Source organism: Halictus rubicundus, chromosome 6 (genome assembly GCF_050948215.1).
Source record: "Halictus rubicundus isolate RS-2024b chromosome 6, iyHalRubi1_principal, whole genome shotgun sequence".
Classification (NCBI taxonomy): Eukaryota; Metazoa; Arthropoda; class Insecta; order Hymenoptera; family Halictidae; genus Halictus; species Halictus rubicundus.
In genome coordinates, this window is record NC_135154.1 from 13,107,091 (window position 1) to 13,125,577 (window position 18,487).

At 39.3% G+C, this 18,487-nt stretch overlaps 1 protein-coding gene across 1 annotated transcript in view; it reads left to right on the top strand.

Annotated features, from left to right (window-relative positions):
- Positions 1–14,395, top strand: part of LOC143355311 (adenosine receptor A1) — a 40,102-nt gene extending 25,707 nt beyond the window's left edge. The window contains exons 3-6 of the mRNA XM_076790042.1: positions 3,390–3,424; positions 4,773–5,032; positions 5,842–6,058; positions 10,964–14,395. Of these exons, the coding sequence (XP_076646157.1) occupies positions 4,780–5,032; positions 5,842–6,058; positions 10,964–11,630 (1,137 nt within the window). The 5' untranslated portion in view covers positions 3,390–3,424; positions 4,773–4,779 and the 3' untranslated portion in view covers positions 11,631–14,395. The remainder of the gene's footprint in view (positions 1–3,389; positions 3,425–4,772; positions 5,033–5,841; positions 6,059–10,963) is intronic.
- Positions 14,396–18,487: the final 4,092 nt, after the last annotated feature.

An 18,487-nucleotide genomic window follows, 5' to 3' on the forward strand; every position in this document is an offset into this window, starting at 1 on the left:
AAATCTGTGGAATTTAGGAATACTGTTACTCGTATTAAAACGAACACATTCATTATCAGATGTTACACACGTGCGACGGCTATGATTTTGAATTTCATGATTTAGATTTTAATTAAATATTTCTTTTTGAATCCACTGTAATTACGTCAGCAAGGCAACGTGTTAAATTAGGAAGCTTATTGGCTGCAATGTGTACAAATTGCTAACATTAAATCAATTTATTGCCGGCGTTTGCTGTTCGTGTTCGGCGCGTCTGTCCCGAGCCAAGTGAATCGTGCGGCCCTTTGAAACCCGACTCGAAAGGCACCGGACGAGGTGAAAAATTTCGATATAAACAGCCCAGGCTCCCGTTATTTACGTTCAGTCGGTCGTGCCTAACTCGCGTAACATCGATTTCCATGCGAGTTGTTTCCAGGCGTTGCCGAAACGGCAAAAACAGGCCACCCGTCAGGTCGAGTAGAGACCGTTCCATTACCGCTGTTAACGTTTCTTCGTGACCGAGTAAGTCGAAAGTAGAGGACGAACATTCTCCAAAGACCGGACACGGACACTAGCTCACGAACTGAAGAAGCTACTCGAAACGAGCGGGGTGAACCAGCCTAAACCAGCCTGACCAGTCGAAACGTACTGCGTTTTCCGCATTTTTTTTCGTGGATAATTAATTCGTGAAAAATTCCGGGTTTTTTCGACGATATTAACGTAACCCTTAACTTTATACCCCATTTCTTTTCACACAACAAAATATCATCAAATAGTCGAATTATTCGCTGCTTTTTTAGCAACGGTATTCTAAAAAGAAGTTGAAACGATCGAAACTTTATATTCAAAGCGACGCCATCTTGTTACTTTTCGATACCTTAGCCAGAGGCATACTGAATAAGAATCGACTGGATTTTTTATTTCAGGTAAGCAGAACCGGAATTACGGCACCCCATCGACGTACTGTATTTTTTTCATACACTAGTTTGACATGTTCCATTGCAGTAAAATTTAATTACCTTCCAGCAAAAAATTTGCAATCACCCTCTCAAAACAAGTAATTACATAGGAACAAAGCTTATGTTGATGGTTTTTACTGAGGGAAATTTTCAAAAAAAAAAAGCTTAAAAACACAATGCTACACTAGAATACCCTGTGAAGGGCGTGTCTCGAGATTTTCCCTTATTTCAATGATCTACATTGTTCAGCATACATCATTCTAAATAATATACACTTTTAAATAAATTTTATGTCAGCGTCAATCAATACGATTGTCTTGCATACTTTTTATATGCGCGTGAAATCGGTGATTGTATTATGTGAATTTTGGTCAAAATGCGATTATCGATCAACGTGCTTCCTAGATGGTGAAAAAAGCTACAAAATGGAGACGACAGTCTCGAAAATGACCAAAAAATTCAATTCCTACCGTAACGCAATCAATAAACTCGAAATTCATTGACAAAATGTGTCGATTACAATGGTGCTTGCTTTGATGATCCTTCGGACATTATCAATAATGGATTGGACTTGGGCCACTTTCAAAGTGATGGTTTTAATTATCGAACGAACTGCGACAACTTATGCTACTTATACTCTGAATACACTTAACCGCAAATGTTGTTTACGGCCGCCAATTTGAAGTTGTACACGTAATTACGGACAGCAAAAAATAATTGACGAATGGACTTAGGCCACTTCCAAAATAAACGGCTCATTTATTTGTAAGAAGCTAAAGAACACATTAAATCCGCAGTCGAGTAATAACACCGAGGGTCTACCGGTTCCTCGAAGTCGAACGGGTGGCCGATGGAAAGAGAGAGAGAGAGAGAGAGAGAGAGAGAGAGAGAGAGAGAGAGAACGCGTGAAACATTTTTCCGAGCACTATCTCCCGAACGAATTTCATCAAAATCGGTGTGCGCCGGCTGGGAATGTTGACTCGCGAGTCAGCCAAAGGGCTGGGATCTGAACTTTATTAGAATCGCGGCAGACAGGCGTTGCATCGCCGAAGATGCGTTTCATCCACCTGATATGCAGGTACCGTGTGTGTATATTGGCTCCGCGGTTCAGCTTTGAAATCGGCCACGCAACGTTTATTTCGCACGGACCACGGAGCGTGAACCGAGCACATACTGGACACGTGTGTATGTATGTATGTATGTATGTATGTGTGTGTGTGTGTGCGAGCTTCGCGAAGTTTACCGGCGAGATTGGCTATAGCCGGAGGAACAGTCGCCGAGACGAAGTTTCGGTGCGTTGGCTCGGCTAATAAGCTAGCGGCAGCTCATGCTTGCCCGGAAGTGATATGGAACGCAAAATGCGAAATAATAACCGAACTGCTGCTCCGTTCAAAAAGAATCGCATCGACGAGACGCGGGGTCGTGCGCAATATCCGGACACCAAAAGTAGACAATATACATTCTTATCCGAAAAGATCGTCGCAGCATCGACGGGCGACACTATAAAAAAAAATAATCATCCGACGAACGTGCTGAGTCCTCTCATTATTTTCGCCTCGAAAATCACTTTCATTTCGACGCACTTCAATCCTTTGTAGCTTCGCGTCACGTCGAGACCAGAGAAGCAATTTCGGAACCATTTTACTGGACCCTTTCACGGCAGGCAACAAGTAACTTTGAGTTTGCAGACAATACACTTCGCGTAAACTCGACGCACGAATTACAATATAATTAACGTAAAACGCTTGCTTATTCTGCATTCGAGATCGTTCGACATTTGTTGACGCGTTCACTACGAGTCGTTGTTTCGGCAACAGCCTTTATGGTTCCAATGAATGCAGCTCGTGAAGTATACAGGGTGTCCGAAAAATGTTGTACTTCCTTGAAAGCAAAATAAAGGGGACGATGAAAGGAATAATTCCTGAGATCATTTGAAGTATTTCACCGCGGCTTTGTTGCCGAGTTATTCACGAAAAACACGGACCAATCAGAGCGCGGCAACAGCGGACCGATTGGTCTGTGTTTTTCGTGGATAACTCGATAACAATGCCGCGGAGACGATTTTCGCTAAGGGAAAGGTTACTTGAAATCACCTCAGCAATCAGCCGTTCCAAGGAAGTACAACTTTTTTCGGACACCCTGTAGAAAGGGTCTCTTAATTTCAATTCGTTTTAAAGAATGTGCAACCTTTAGAAATTAATCGTGAAATATTAAATTCTACAGGTTTGCCAAGCAAGCTCGAAGTTTACGGGGGTTTATGGAAAATTAGCGGGTGGGGATGAAGCTAATTAGTGGAATAAACCAATAGTGGGAGGGCCAGGGAGAAGTGCTCGAAGATGAAAAACCTTCGGAGGGAGTTCAACCAATTATATCGTGTCTATAATAGTGACTCCGGCGGGGTAATAAATATAAAGTACATTTGCAATATTAACGTTGAATTTTCTGTTGCAGAAACCGGGACGCTGAAATACATGCGGCTCGAAAACGTAAGTTTTCAACCTCATTCATTATGAAAGATCCGCAGCATCCTCTATTTATCTAATTTATGACCACGGCTGGTTCCATCTCTTTGGCTTTGGTATTGTGAAGCTACGATCGTTTAAATCAATATACAGGGTGACCAGTAGACTGCGGATCTTTATCCAAATAAAAATCTTCCCGTATCGATTACAAGAAAAGGAGGTTACAGGAAAATTTAATAATTTTAATAAGTGCATAATGTGCCAGTAATATTCGACTCGTTCGATGTTTCTTCCATTTTGAGTTTCGAAAATGTAGAATAGAAGTCGAAAAGTTTAGAATAGAATTTTTTCATACGAGGCTCTGTTTTTGAGAGGATCGAGTTTGTCTGATCATGATCTACCGATTCTACTTGTTACAAACGCTGTTGTAAACGCGCGAACTTGACGGAATTTCAAAGCGAACTTTTTCGAAAACAAAATCTCGTAAGAAAAAATTTTATTCTACACTTTCGACTTATATTTTTCTATTGAATCACCCCCCTTTCCGGGTGTGCCAGTTACCACCCTATTTAATTAGACGCACGCGTGTTCCTAGTTACCGTTTAATGTTCCTCCAGCGAACGCATTTCTCAAAGGATCATTTCAATGTTTTTACCATCCTTCTGCCTGTCGATTTACTGCATACTATTCTTTCGCTGCACTCAGGAGAAAAGTCTGCCAAACGTTTTTGTGATTTAACTGTATATCATCATCGTCCCGTGAAATACGTAGAGTCCTTTTCCTTTGCATTCACCCATTACATTAATTCCTTTTGTCGTTCTTTGTCGTCCTTGCCTGCCTTCAAACGTGCTTTACAGCCTTTCAAACATAACCATTTCCGTTAATTGCATGATGAACGAGTTGTGTCCCCTTCTTCCTGCTTCTTTTATTTTCATTCATCTCGTTCTTACTTCTCCCCTGTTCCTTGTTCCACTTTTCCACCTCGTATTTTTCTTATGTTTAGCTCATTAGAGTTAGGTATTGTAGCAGCAAAAATATTTCAATCAAGATGTTCGTCAGTAGACTGAAAAAAATTGTCTGCTTTAACTTCGTGACACAAGAGCTACGTAGAAATTAATTTTGTGTTCTTCACAATTTTAATGAGTTTAAAAGTGACACGAAATTATATGCTTGAATTTTCTAAATTATTGGTCCGTGTATTCATTCATTTTTGCCATGAATGCATAAAATCCGCAGTTTACATAAACGTCTTCGCGCATTTGTCCAAAAAATGGAAGCTGCCATCTTTTTTTTCGCGCATTTAACCGAGCATCAGTGAGATCATTAACAGTGTTTTCAGGATGCAATTACGCAAACTGTCTTTGTCTTCCAGTCTCAGGATGAACGCGACGATAACATACACGAACGCGACGAGCACTTTAGCTGAAATGATGGGCTTCGAGCCGGATGTTAGAACAGATAAAACCGAGAATGCGCTGGACAACGACCTTGATATTTCACCGGTGACATTGTCCTCGGCCTGGTCCAGAGTGGGAAGACTACTTTTGTTGTCATCAATGGCCGTCGGCGGAAGCGTCGGGAACGTGTTCATGATTTCCGCGGTGATGGTCGAGGATCAGCTGAAGAAACGAGGTTCGCCGATTGTCATTCTATCCTCTCACGAATCTACCGGTATCACTATCACGCGTCACTTGCCCGTCACGCTCACTGATAAATGGGGAGACGCTAAGTATATCGTATCTCTTGAGAAACTTTATGCTAGCCATTTCGTACCGTGGCGTCGCATACCTTCGAATGGTTGAAGAATCAGGAATATTCAACAATTTTTTTATGTATCAAATTATCGTTCTTTGAAATGTCAACGGGTACATTTTAGCATGTGACATTTGAGCAGTAAACTGGAACATCCTAGCCGCCATTTTACTAAAACCATATCCGCAAAAGCTTTTTAATTTTAATCTTACATTAAATTAGACGAGAAAGCAATTTTTAGAAAAGTTACAGCTAACTTAGTTTAGTCTAAATAATCCGCGTCAACTGCAACAAACAGGATAAAATTTATTATTCAAATTCTTCCAATTTTACTTCATAATTTTAACGATGCGGAAATACTATTATCAATTTTTAAATTCCGTAATTATTTACTGGAAAATACCACCCTCGGGTCTTGATGTTTTCATGTGCTGTCGAAGTCAGTAGAGTGGTGAAGTTTTTAATTGGCAGTTATTGAAGACTCATTAAAAAAGTCATCGAGATCGAGTTAGAGTCTAGTATTTTTATCTCGTTATGAACAAACAATTCCTTTTTGTTTTTTTTTTGTTTTATGCACTGACAGTGTATCAACGCCAAACTGATGACGAATTATTCATAACGGTGGTTCTACATTTGATTACAGTGATGTTCAGGCAGTTTGGTGTAATGGATGAATATTCGGTTTCCAGGGAACGCGTTTCTGGTGAACGTTGCATTGGCAGACTTATTGGTAACGGGTGTCGTGATACCGGTGTCAGTGATCGTGATCCTGGCAGGACATGAAGAGTCGTTGAGCACATGCCGATTCGAATGGACTCTCGTGGCACTCTGCGCTTTGGTCACGATGTTGACGTTGGCAAAGATCGCCTCCGAAAATTACACTCGTCTTTGTCTACCGCCAGAAAAGTAAGGACAGTTTTAATACCCGCGAATTCGAGTTTCGGTCTATCGGTCTTCTCTTGTTTCATCAAATCGTCAGACTAACAGTAAATAAATTCGCCGAATTGAATACGAACTTATACACGAATCTTTTATTTAATATTTCAAAGTAATTTTCTTAACTGTCATTAGTGCCATCACTTTCTCAAGCGGCCTTGAACTAACAATTACTATTTAATATCCTTAGATGCACAACTATTTGTACCTTTAAGTGTTCCTCCATTGTCTGGCAGTGTTTCTAATACACCGAAGCAGAATTTAGTGCCAATTGGACAAGGATTAACACTAAATAAATTGCTTCGCGCGAGGATTAAATATGGGGATATCTTGCTAGATTGAGTTTCAAACATTTTTGAGAAAAATATCAATAAAATCTCGGACCTCTCCCCTTTAAATTGCGCTTTTTTTTTTAATTCGTGGACAGCAGAATTGTGGACAGAACAGGCCGACAAAGGCCGCAGTGAACGGTGATTCAGGTAGACGCGGTGTTCGGTTGACCGCTCTTCTCCGGTAGAGTTGGTAACAGCGGTTGGCAAAATATTTGAAATAGTAAATAGTCTGCTTTATTCGAAATTGTGTCGATGACTTTCTAAATAATGTATTCTATTTCCCGGCAGCGAGTCTACAAAATTATATTTAAATATAATATTTCATTCGAGAGATGTAGAAACGGGGAAAATAAATTTCAAAACATTGTCGTTTCTCTATACTGAAAATGCTATTGAAACGCTGTTTAACGTCGCTGGACGGAATCATAACAGTTTTATTCGAAACAGTTTTTCTTTTTATAAAACGTGTACAATTTCGAATCTTTTCAAATTCATCGTGCGCAATTCGCGGAAATTCAAACAATTTTTCCCTCCTTTCGGTTCCCACCGATGCGGAAGTGTCCGCGAAGTTGCACAATTTTCAAAAACGGCGCGTTTCATGCATATCAAAGGACGCACGAAACTGGATAATACGTCGGTAACAAGCTCGCGTAGAACAGTTTCTAATTTCCCAAAAATCAAGCCGAGCTCCAGTAGCCGGTAATCGCGTTACATCCCGATTATTCATTAATCCGATTAGCTGATAATCCAATCACAGTCTGTTTAGTTGATAACGAACGTTGCTTTGACCAGCAACCGAGATAAGTTTTGATTTTCCTGGTGTAAACAGCCCTTTAAAGGAACAAAATTGACACTTTAACCTATTGTACAATTTTCATTTACTATTTTCTTCGTCCTTTTTCACGATCCAGCTAACGGGTAGAAATTGCAAGGATTAGCGATGTAAAAAGCAATATCCTCGTGTCAAAGAGCGTGGTGTGGGAATCAGGACTGTATCATGTCGTTCGTTGGCCCTGGACATTTCTTCCATTTCTCCATTTATTCAGCACGTTGATTAACTCTCCCAACAAACTTCTTTTTTAATTCAGTTCTGTCTTCCTATCTCCTACAGCCCCGTAGAATCTTTTTGAACGTTCTAAAATGTTTCTTTTAGATCCTATATTTTTCCGTAGGTTTAAAAACGTTTCCTCTAGATTCTACAATTTTCTCGCAGGTTCTAAAACGTTTCTTCTAGTTCCTACAATTTGCCGGTAGATTCGAAAACATTTCTTCCAGTTCCGACAATTTTCTGGTAGGTTCTGAAATGTTTCTTTTAAGTTTTATTGAGTCCTATAATATTCGTCGTAGGTTTTAAAATGTTTCTTTTAGAAGCCACAACTTTTTCGATGATGCTAAAATGATCTTGCAGATCCTACAATATCTTTCTACGGTTTCTTCCGGCTGTATCTCCTGTAGGTTTTGAAATGTTTCTATAGTTGGTAGAATTTTCTCCTAGGTCCGAAGCCATTTCTGCGGATCCTACAACCTCTTCGTGCTTTCTGAAACGTTTTTGTAGACCTTAAGATTTTTTCTAGGTTCTGGATATTGACCTAAGGCGTGCAGCGAGTATGGCGACCCAGCCCTGATTGGAATATCTTGGCCCTCAAAGGGACGGTTAGCTTTTCGGAGAAAATAGTTAGGTCGGAGAGAAGCGTCGCATCGATTGTTAGCAGGTCCGCTTCGCCGTTTGCTTCGGCGAACATTAACAGAGGCGATGTCGTGACTTCAAGCGTTATTGTTGCCCATGGCAATAGGGAGAGATTACCGGGGCTTCCCGGCGAAGTTTAAGGGGGACACGGAAAGGTGTACCTTGCCGATGTTAAATTTCCTACGTTTTCCTTTTTCCCAGAAACCCTACCAGATGCTTCTTACGCCACTTTCCAACGCCTCCTCGGCGCTTTAACTTACATTTACACGATGAAATTACAAAATATTTCTCAGAGGAAAAATATAGATAACTTCTGAAGCAACCTTGATTGTATTCTTAAATATTTTTGTTTTCAGTCCCAAGAATTGCTTACCCGCGACAAAATATTTCCTGATTTCAATCAATCACTTACCAGCTATGGACTGTGTGTGATTTCTCTTGAAAATTGATTTTTTCATACAATTATCTCCCCTATACTCTTGAAACTGGCCCACCATAATTCCGTACCGGGTACTCGTATACACAAAATATTCATGCGATTGTTCTGCGACAGAATTATAGCGAGCGTGCAATTTCAGTAAATCATCGTAATCTAGTTTGATAACGCAGACAACGCAGTTCGCATTATATAGAAAATCATAAAAATTAATGTTGATGGCTTCGGGGGGGGGGGGGGGCGGCGGATTAGTAGCCCTAAATTATCGGGCATTATGCAGGGATTCTTTTTGCTCGGGAACACGCGGGCGAATCGATCTTCGTAATTCGTCGTCTGGGAGCAATAACGATCCGAATTCCCGGTGGCGAGTACTCCGCTTCATCAGCGCCGAAAACAATAGTGCGTTTACGAACCAATTCGGAGTCGTCGGAGCTCATTAAATTCCGCATTGATGCGTTAACGAAGCGAACTAACTCAGCAGTCGCAACTCTCGTAGATTGCGTACAGCGCAACCCCGTGTCGTTCATCGATCGATCGAGTTTCAGGTTGTGTTTCACGAACGTTAGAAATTTCGCGGGTCGACGATCAAGCGGCCGGCCATGTACACTCCTGTACAGCTATGTGGCACATATACATATGTACCGTCTTTAATTTCTCGAAGACTACGTAGAATCTCTGAGCGGAACACACAGTATCATAATTGTTACCAAATAAAGTTCGCCTCGCTGACTTTCCGAGCAAGCAGAAAGAAAACGGAAACGAAGAGTTTATAACATATATTCTTGCAAAAAAGGAAGGTGCATAACTACTTGCCGCGTAATTAATAACGGGAATATTTGCCTTTACTTCTTTCTATTACTTCAAGCGTCTGATTTCACGAGGATTTCTATAGACTTTGTGTAGTTCCTATTTGTCATGGGTTCTAACGTGAGCCTGTATACCTTGCAATTTTTTTGTTGGCTCTGAAACGTTTTTTCTAGGTCCTACAATTTATTCGAAGGTTCTCAAACGTTTCTTCTACATTGTACAATTTTTCGCGAGAAATTTGTTTTTACAAGTTTCTCGTTATACTTCTCGAACGTTAGACATTTCGCGAGACGACAGCCAAACGACCGGGTACGCATGTATAGGTTTGCCGAGCGATTTCGAAGTTTGTGGGTGGAGCCGAGGGAAATTAGTGGGGTGGGCCAATGAGGCATGATGGGGAAGTCCCACGGGGAAATTTATGGGAGGTGCTAAACGGAATTGGTAAGAAATGCTAAAGAAAATTAGTGGCGGACGCTAAGGAGAATTATTTGGAACCCGGGCAACTGGGGAAACCGGCGAGAGAAAGAATTTCCGGGCGGTGAATTTACAGAAAAGTGGCGAGAGACACTAAACGTTTGCTGGAAGTTCGACCAATTGCATCGCCTCGATGATTTACGTGTCGCGGATGATCGTAAATACACCGTGGAACATTTTTTCCGAGAAAAACGAGCTTGGTCTTGCGCCAATACCATTTAGTAGTGGTCGGAGCGAAACGTTTCCGTTTCCTTGGCCTGGACACGTGTGGTACACGCTCTAATCCTCGGCATGACGAATCACGTTTGACCCGGGATTTAAAATAATTCATGAGCCAGGAATCTTAGGATCTTTTCACAAATTTTCTTTCGCCTTCTGTTCGTTGCGTAAAAATGTTTTTTTTTTTTGTGAAGATTTTATTGGATGATTGCAAAAATTCCTGCTCGATTTTTACAGAAAAACCACGCCATTTTTACGAAAAAGAAAAATCCACCTGCTCGTGTTTTTACAAAATACGTCTGAATAAATAAATGCATCGGATAAGTGTCCACAAAAACGCCATCACAGTCTCAGTAATTGTACGATAAAGAATCTGAAATCCGATTCTCAGTAATTCTCTCCGAGGCTCAGTAAACATTCCGAAAGAAGAATATATATGAATGTTATGTCTACTTTCTGACATGACCTTTGTCCACCTAAAATGGCAATTCGCGACACTGTGGAGCGTTCCGTGTCTGTGCGGATAGTATAAATCGACCTTTAATATTAGGGGGACCCATAAGTAATCAATTATTTTGAAATCTAAAACGAACTTTCTAGTAAATTCAAGTTTTTATTTCTTAATTTATTATATAATCTCCATCATTATCAAGGGACAGTTTGCCATCTTTCCTGCAAATTTTCAATCCCCCTCTTATAGAAATCCAGTAAAAAAACATTATACTTTTTGGGATATTTTGAACACAGGCTGCTTCACCGAAAACTGTAAAAGAATACGCGTTTCCTCTTCAACGATCGGCACAGAACTAAAGGCAAAACAAATTCTTTGCAAATAGTTGATTGCTTACGGGTACCCCTAATATAAATACAATACTGTGTGTCGTGCATGTATGTTTACATAAAAAATCGCTCGTTTCCAGATACGCGATCTACACACCGTGTGTCGTGACAGTGTTGATCATACTGATCTGGCTGATATCAGCGACGGCAGTGTTGCGGCAATCGTTGCTAAACAGCGGGCCGGACTTCTGTCGTCGCCGCTTCAGCGGTATAACGTTGGAGCAGATAATCGAGGCGAGTCTGCTGTTAGGCGGGCCGACGTTAACGATCATCTTCTTCTACACCAGACTGGTGATCCGTGTCCGACACGCCACCAGGGGTTCGTATAAGCCGCCGGTCGCGTTCTCCTGGGACTACGAGCTGACCAAGGCGAACATATATAGCTGCTTCATGTTCCTGACGTTCTGGCTGCCGTTCGGCGTGGCCGTCTGCGTGAACTCGTTCTGGCCGGTGAGCGCGCGCGTCATCTACAACCTCGCTTGGTTCGCAGTCTCCAAGTCCTGCTTCAACAACCTCCTCTATTGCGTGGCCGACAGACACTTTCGGAGCGCGTACGTCAAGCTGTTCCACTATTGTTGCTGCAAGACCACGGTCAGCTTCTCGAGGAGGACACGAGGCGATCCTGCGAGGAACACCAGCGACGTACGTTTCAGGGTCCACATCATCCACTCGTACACCAGCCCGGCGTCCTGCAGGTCCACCAGGGAACTGGGCAGGCCCAACGGCCGTGACGTCTACGAGCTCTAAAGCCGGAACCGCATCACGGGATACTCGCGGGAGCGTCCTCCGCGACGCGAACCGATCGGGCGCGCCGTCCAATTCAACAATTCTTCTTCTTCTTTGCTGCCTCTTCTGAAGCGCTTCTGAGACTGACTCGCAGCCCACTTACGCTGGATACCGTTGCGTTTTGCCCGGAGAGGTCCGCTCCCTTTCACGCCGACTTCTTGATCATGCTTCTTTCAGATCCTTCGATCGTTGCGTAGATCAACCCCCTCGTCTTATCGAGTCTGACGCAAGATTAGACTGCGAATTTTATGCGTTTAGGGCGAATATGGGTGGGTGTAATTTGGAAGAGTACAAAGCTTTGAAAGCACTTAACAGTATCAATGTATTATTTTCAGGTTTCCGAAGATATTAAAGAAGGGAAGAATTTTCCACTTGCTATCAGTTTGTTGCAATTGAATGTAGACATTCTTTATTTTCCATAAAAATCCGCAGTCCAGTCGTTTTTCGAAGAGTACTGCTATCGGTAGTTCGTCGGAAAGTCAGCGTGACTTGGGAAGCTTCTCGCGAGCAAGTTTCCGAAAACTGCATCGGAGCGTTGACAATGATTACGTTTATGAACGATACGCATTTGTGCAAACGCTCGGATATGTAATACGCGTTCAGCAGGAGATGGCAGTGAGAAACTTCGTGCTACACATTTTCCGCTATTGGCCGAATCGCTTGACAAAGATAGCAAAGCACGTATCGAGTGCGCTGAGCACCTACTATGTCTACCGTTCCCGCCAGAGCCTAAGCGTAAGAGTGGGATCTCACAGATCACCCTGCCCCCCACTGTCGAAATCACTGCCGTCTCCTGATGGACGCATTGTACTTGCTTATTATTCTTTTGTGATCGCCCACGAGAAAATCCGCACGGATCGGTGACCACGTTGCCGCGTTATTTCTTGTAAGAAATCGCATCGCTCGCTGTTTCACTATCGAGACGATAGTGTCCTAATTGCTGATTATAGTAGACTAGAGACGGGGCGTGCTCGTGCTCAGAACCGCATTCAATGCGAAAGGAAACATTTAGGAGATTGTGATCAACACCGAAACAAACAATCGCCGTCCACTCAAAACTTTACTCTGCTCACGCTCCGATGTTCAATCTGCGTGCACTGTTTAGGCGTGCATCAGCGTTCGTACAGTCGATCATTTTTTGTTAACAATTTGGTTGCACATTCCTTAACCCATTTAGTCTCGAAGTCACTTCAGTCAGAATTTTGTGGAATTTTCGTTACAAATATGATTAGCAATGAAATGTTCACTCTTTCGCGAATTCCTCAGCATAATGAACTATTTTTATAGTATTGTTTATCCCTTCCACTGGATGCCAAGCTAAACTGATACGATACTTGAGCAAGAATGTCAGTAAATTATTTTTAATCTACCGTATATGGTATGCTAGGCCTAAATGGGTTAACTACGTAACAACGAGTGTACAGAGTGTGTACGAAATATTTATGTGTACACAATGGATTTTGTAAACACGTTACATCCATTTCGCACATTTATAGGTGGACAAAATCCAAATTGATTTTTATCGACATAGAAAATATACAAGTATTAATTTAGTATACGATATACAGTAAGAAAAACGGGTATTCGTGTATTTATATTGTTTGATTTTATTTAACAATTTATGACAATTGGCATGCTGATAATTATTCACATAAAGAAATTCTATTTCCACCTCAATTAAATTGTTTTTCATTCACTATTATGCGATACTGTGAATAAAAAGAGCTAAGGCTGAAATGAATCTAAACAGTGCACAAGGATCAAGGAAATCCTTCCATTTTTTTTACCACATATATTATATATTCTTCCAACTTCATTCTTCCATGAGTCGACTGTTTTATATATTATACAAATGATACGCAGAATTCCTTCGAATCGATTTCGAAAAAAAAAAGAGAATCACTATACAGCTGTTTGGTTTCATAGGTGGGATTGCAGAATGATATTTCTATTTTCTTATAGAGTGTTTTCTATTTTATTAAAAACTCTATTTATTCCTTACTACAGCAAGTTGGTTCACAGGACTCATTTAAAAAAACAAAAACAAAATGTATATTCAAATTCTCTCTGTGAAGCCTGTTCTGTGAAAAACAGGTGAAGCTAAAGTTTTGAAGACTGAAAGAACAAAAGCAGCGAGAGACTCAAACCTGCGCAGGTTCGTGAGTGCATTCGAACAGTCCATAACTGAAGTTAAACACACCTTTCATAACACAATGAATATTTGGAGAATAATGATATATTATGTAGCGGGTAGGATCGAATCTATAAATGTGACTGAAATCATGGCTAAAAACATGTATATCGTGGGAGCTGAATGAACACGAACTAATATGTTTATAATAATGTTGATAATGGTAATCGTGATGATTTTACGAAGAGGTTTTTGTTGATAATTTCGACTAGCTCGATGTGAAAGAGTTATTGCGACGAGATAGTAACAATTATTTGGGCAAGAGAAGTGAAGAAGAATATGAAAAGTTAGTAATTATAAGAAGGTATGCATATCGTGCAATTTCGTTAATATCAATTTCTTAATCACAATGTAAAATTATTCCTATTAGCTTTTAGCGACTTTATTGAAAAAGCTTAGCATTAAAATTCGTTTTGACTTCGCAATTCGAAAACAGCTTATTCTATATAGTACAGTGACGTCTTGATCTAAGCCGAACGGAGCTACACGATCTTAGTCAGTTCGCCTATCCCCTCCACTTGGGGACATACTTTATTTTTCATTGTTTATTTATGGGACCGTCGCCAACTTATACGTGGAATTTTCCTGATTAAAATGACACTAGGCACGATATAATTTAAACTGTATTTAGTGGTTTAATTGACGGTATGTAGTGCGCCACAAGAAAATAGCAGCCGTACACGATCTATGTGACAGTACGGACCCGAGGATTGGGCTTATTGTTAGATCAAGACTTTACTGTGATAACAATTATTATTTACAATGACTCTTTGATATAAAATGAAAAGTAACGTCAATGAGCAGTCATGAAGTGAAACCAACACAAACGAAGAAAAAAAAAATGTTTGCGAACCTAATCATGGAAATAAATAATATATAAAATTTAATGAAATCAAAGAAACGATGAGAATAGGAATACGAAGTTTATTCGGTATAACTATCGTTACTTAGAATTACGTGTGCATTATTATTTTTTAATTTATAACTTTGCATACGAATGAGAATTTTCTGTCGTTTCAATGTTGTTATTATTATTATTTTGTCAATGAGAACCAGAAAATATGGAGACGAGCCTCATGTGCTTGTACTTCAATTCAGCAATATCTGTTAACACATATTTATTAATGTTTTAGTAATATTACAGTAATCTTATTCAGGTTTTCTAGTCGTTAAATATTAATATGTTGTAATTCTTCTGAATTTCCATTTTCGGCGTGAAAATGAAAGCAAGGTGGAATTATACGAAATATTAATCGAGCGTAGAAAGCCTACGCAGGTAAATGTAAACGTTGTCACGTAAAAATAAAAACTCCTATTTGGCGAAGAAGACACGACTGAAATTCAACATATTGTATCTATAATTAAACAATTTTTAATGTTAATTTTTATAAGAGATGGCTGATCCTTCGACATTATTTATACATTGGCTGAAAATATCAAATTTGTCCGAAATTGTCAAATATAGTTCTTGGAAGCAAAAACGACTACGATTATGTATAATATTTAAGAAATCGGTTACTCTTGCTTATCAGGCAACGATGATACATATTTTATATTTTGTATTACACATTTTACCAACAGCAAGAATAAGTCTTCTTTTTCAAATGACGATAGAGCAATTTATCAAACATTGCGTCGAATTCAAAAATTGAAATTCGGAAACATACAAGCACACAACTCGAACCATCAAATTATGGTTTAGCAAAATCGAGCTATTGAAAGTAACAAAAATATTCTTCTCATCAATTGTCTACTAACAAACGAAAAACAAATTACTTTCAAACTCGCTTGCTCCTGGAAAATGAAAAATTGATTGTGACAAGAAATAGAAAGTGCACTCTTCTCGTTCCACTGTACGAGGAGTATTAAAAGCGCAAAAGGGAAACGCATTCACTGTAAATACACGATACGTAGTAACTCGTACACATATACAGTAGTTGGTCTCGTGATTCTATTTATTAATTAATATAGTTATCGTAGCAACGTATCTCCTGACTGTGTGTATAAATATATTGTATGTTATAGATCTCCCGTAATGAATTGATCCAAACGAGGAGCGTCTAGGGCCGGCTGGCATATGAAAGACAAGTGCTTAAGAGAGCCTCTACGTACACCACCATTTGTTCGAGACAATAGGTAGCATGCGGCCTCTTTGGCTCAATTCATTCCAGGGCAGCTATACATGCCTTCTGTCCATCTGTGATCACACTTTTAGGTATGATTGTTCGGTAATGCGGCATAATGTACATTGCGGTCTTAAATTTTGCACAGGCTTGGTAATCATATCGTTCTGATGGATCGTTTCATGAATCGGTCATTTTTGTACTTGCAATCCTACACCAATTCGATTATTTTCTACTGCAGTCGGAGCAGTCAGATTTATAACATGAAAATGTTGCCAATATTCTTATACTGCAACGATGACTTTTTAAATAAAGAATTAAGTATAAAATAATAATTTCTTAAAGTTAAAACGAAAAAAAACGGAGGTTTGAAAGTTCAATAGTTGCAGAAATAAAAGTTCTTTTAATAAAATCGGAGGGAATTGTTATCTTTGAAGTTCTGTATTTTGTAAACTATTTTGAAACAGACCAATTGGTGGAACTTGAAATTCACAGTTTAATGAAATTCCTCTCTCCCATTTGTAATACACTACATAGAGTAAGGGACCCAGTTATTGTGGGGGTACCAATTACTGTGCCTTTATTAAGTATTCTTATTTTTAAAGAATAATGAATATTGAAAAAGAGATATTACATTTTTTTAGTACCCACTATGCTTTAAAAATAAGTATAATTAATATAGGCACGGTAATTGGTACCCCGACGGTAATTGGGTCCCTTACTATTATAATTGAAAGGAAATACAAAGGAAATACAATACAAAAATGATGGATTCAATACAAAAATAGTACTTAATTTATTAGTACTTAAAGGAATTCCTTCTGAATTCTTATATGAACTGTCTAAACTTAATAATCATTTTTAGGAGAGAATGAACTATAACACATTGTCAGCTATAAGCAAATCAGTGTTATATCCTGATGACTTTACAGGGTTGCAGAAGTTGATAAAATGATCTCGAACACGCATTTTTACATTATGAATTTTTGTCTATTTCGTGTAGTAACTCTTTTAATAGACCATTTTAATAGTATTCCTGTAATGGTAAGAAAGTTTAAGAATCGTGGTGCTAGAACAAAATATTCCAACTGCGAGAGGCAGTGAATATGTTTAAAAAAGCAACCGATCTACTCGACAATAACACGAAGAATAAATTATCAATTTTATTACTACTCTGTGTAAGAATTGCGACACCACAAAAATAGCAAACTAATTTAATCAATAGTTTATGTAACTCGATGAATAGTGAAAATGGCAATTGTAATGATCGATTTCGTCTACTAGACAGACTTTGAAAAATTGATTGCATCGTTGCGACTGTAGACGTGCATTTAAAACCACTAAATATTGTTACTCTTCAAAAGCTTAAATCCGTACTAAAATCTGACATAATTTCCAAAGTATGTTAAAAATCACACGAAATGTGAATCCTTAGCTTACAAAATTAAAAAATTGTTAAGAATACATCAGTTACAAATGCATTATCGTATGTTTCTGGTTATCAATTGTTATAAATAGATTTTTTAAAAAGTTTATTAAAACGATTTGCAAAAATATTGAAAGATCTCTATGAAGTTTTAAAAATATCGATTGTTTCACCTTGATACGCTAACAGTCCAGGGCCCCCTTCGCGGTCAAAAAAAGAAAAACTAAATAAAAAAATTAAGAAAAAATAAATAATACAAAAATTTTTGGTACTTGAGTTAATTTGGGTTAATTGAATAGGCCCCCACATGCCTTCCGTCGCTGGCCAAGAATGTAAAATTTTATTTAAGTCTTACTTTTCGAAAATTGTTTAAAGCGTAAGCATAAACGTGTGCAATCTCATTATAACGTTTTTTTCTCTCGGTGTTGCAATTCTAATGCGAGTAGGCACATTTTCTCGTCGCGCCGGCCTCGTGCAAAATTTAAGGCTGACGTCGAAACGACGAAAACTTCGTTAAAAGTTGCAACAAAAACGGATCACTCTAACACGGGTACAAAAATCTCGATTGAACGTATCGGGAAATTCTAAGGGAACGCGGGTTGTTCTAACCAAAGACAAGGGGACAGGTAACCGAGTGATAAGAAACGCCGATAAAGATAGTGCTTGAGAAATGGGACCAGGAAAAAGTTCGTCGTAACCGTTTTTTCCCGGCTACACTTTTATTATACAGTTTTTCTTGTTCTGCGACTGTCGCAACTTTCAAGCCGGTTCGCCTGTCATTCGGTTGTCGCCGTTCTAGGGAGGAGATTGTTTATATATATATAAAAACAAGATAGACGCCGCGCGAGTGGTCCCAAATCATGGCAACGCGACGAAGATCATCATTCATTAGAATATTGGAGTGGTTGCAAATTGTCACAGATTTACTGGAATTTTTTCTGGATTTAAAATAATATAACATAAAATAACTCATTCTAATTATTAAGAAAAGAAATAAACATCTACGCAGCTCCTCCATTTTGAAATTAGTACAGACGATTTTTATTTCCGTACAAAAATCCGACATCTACTCGCACTA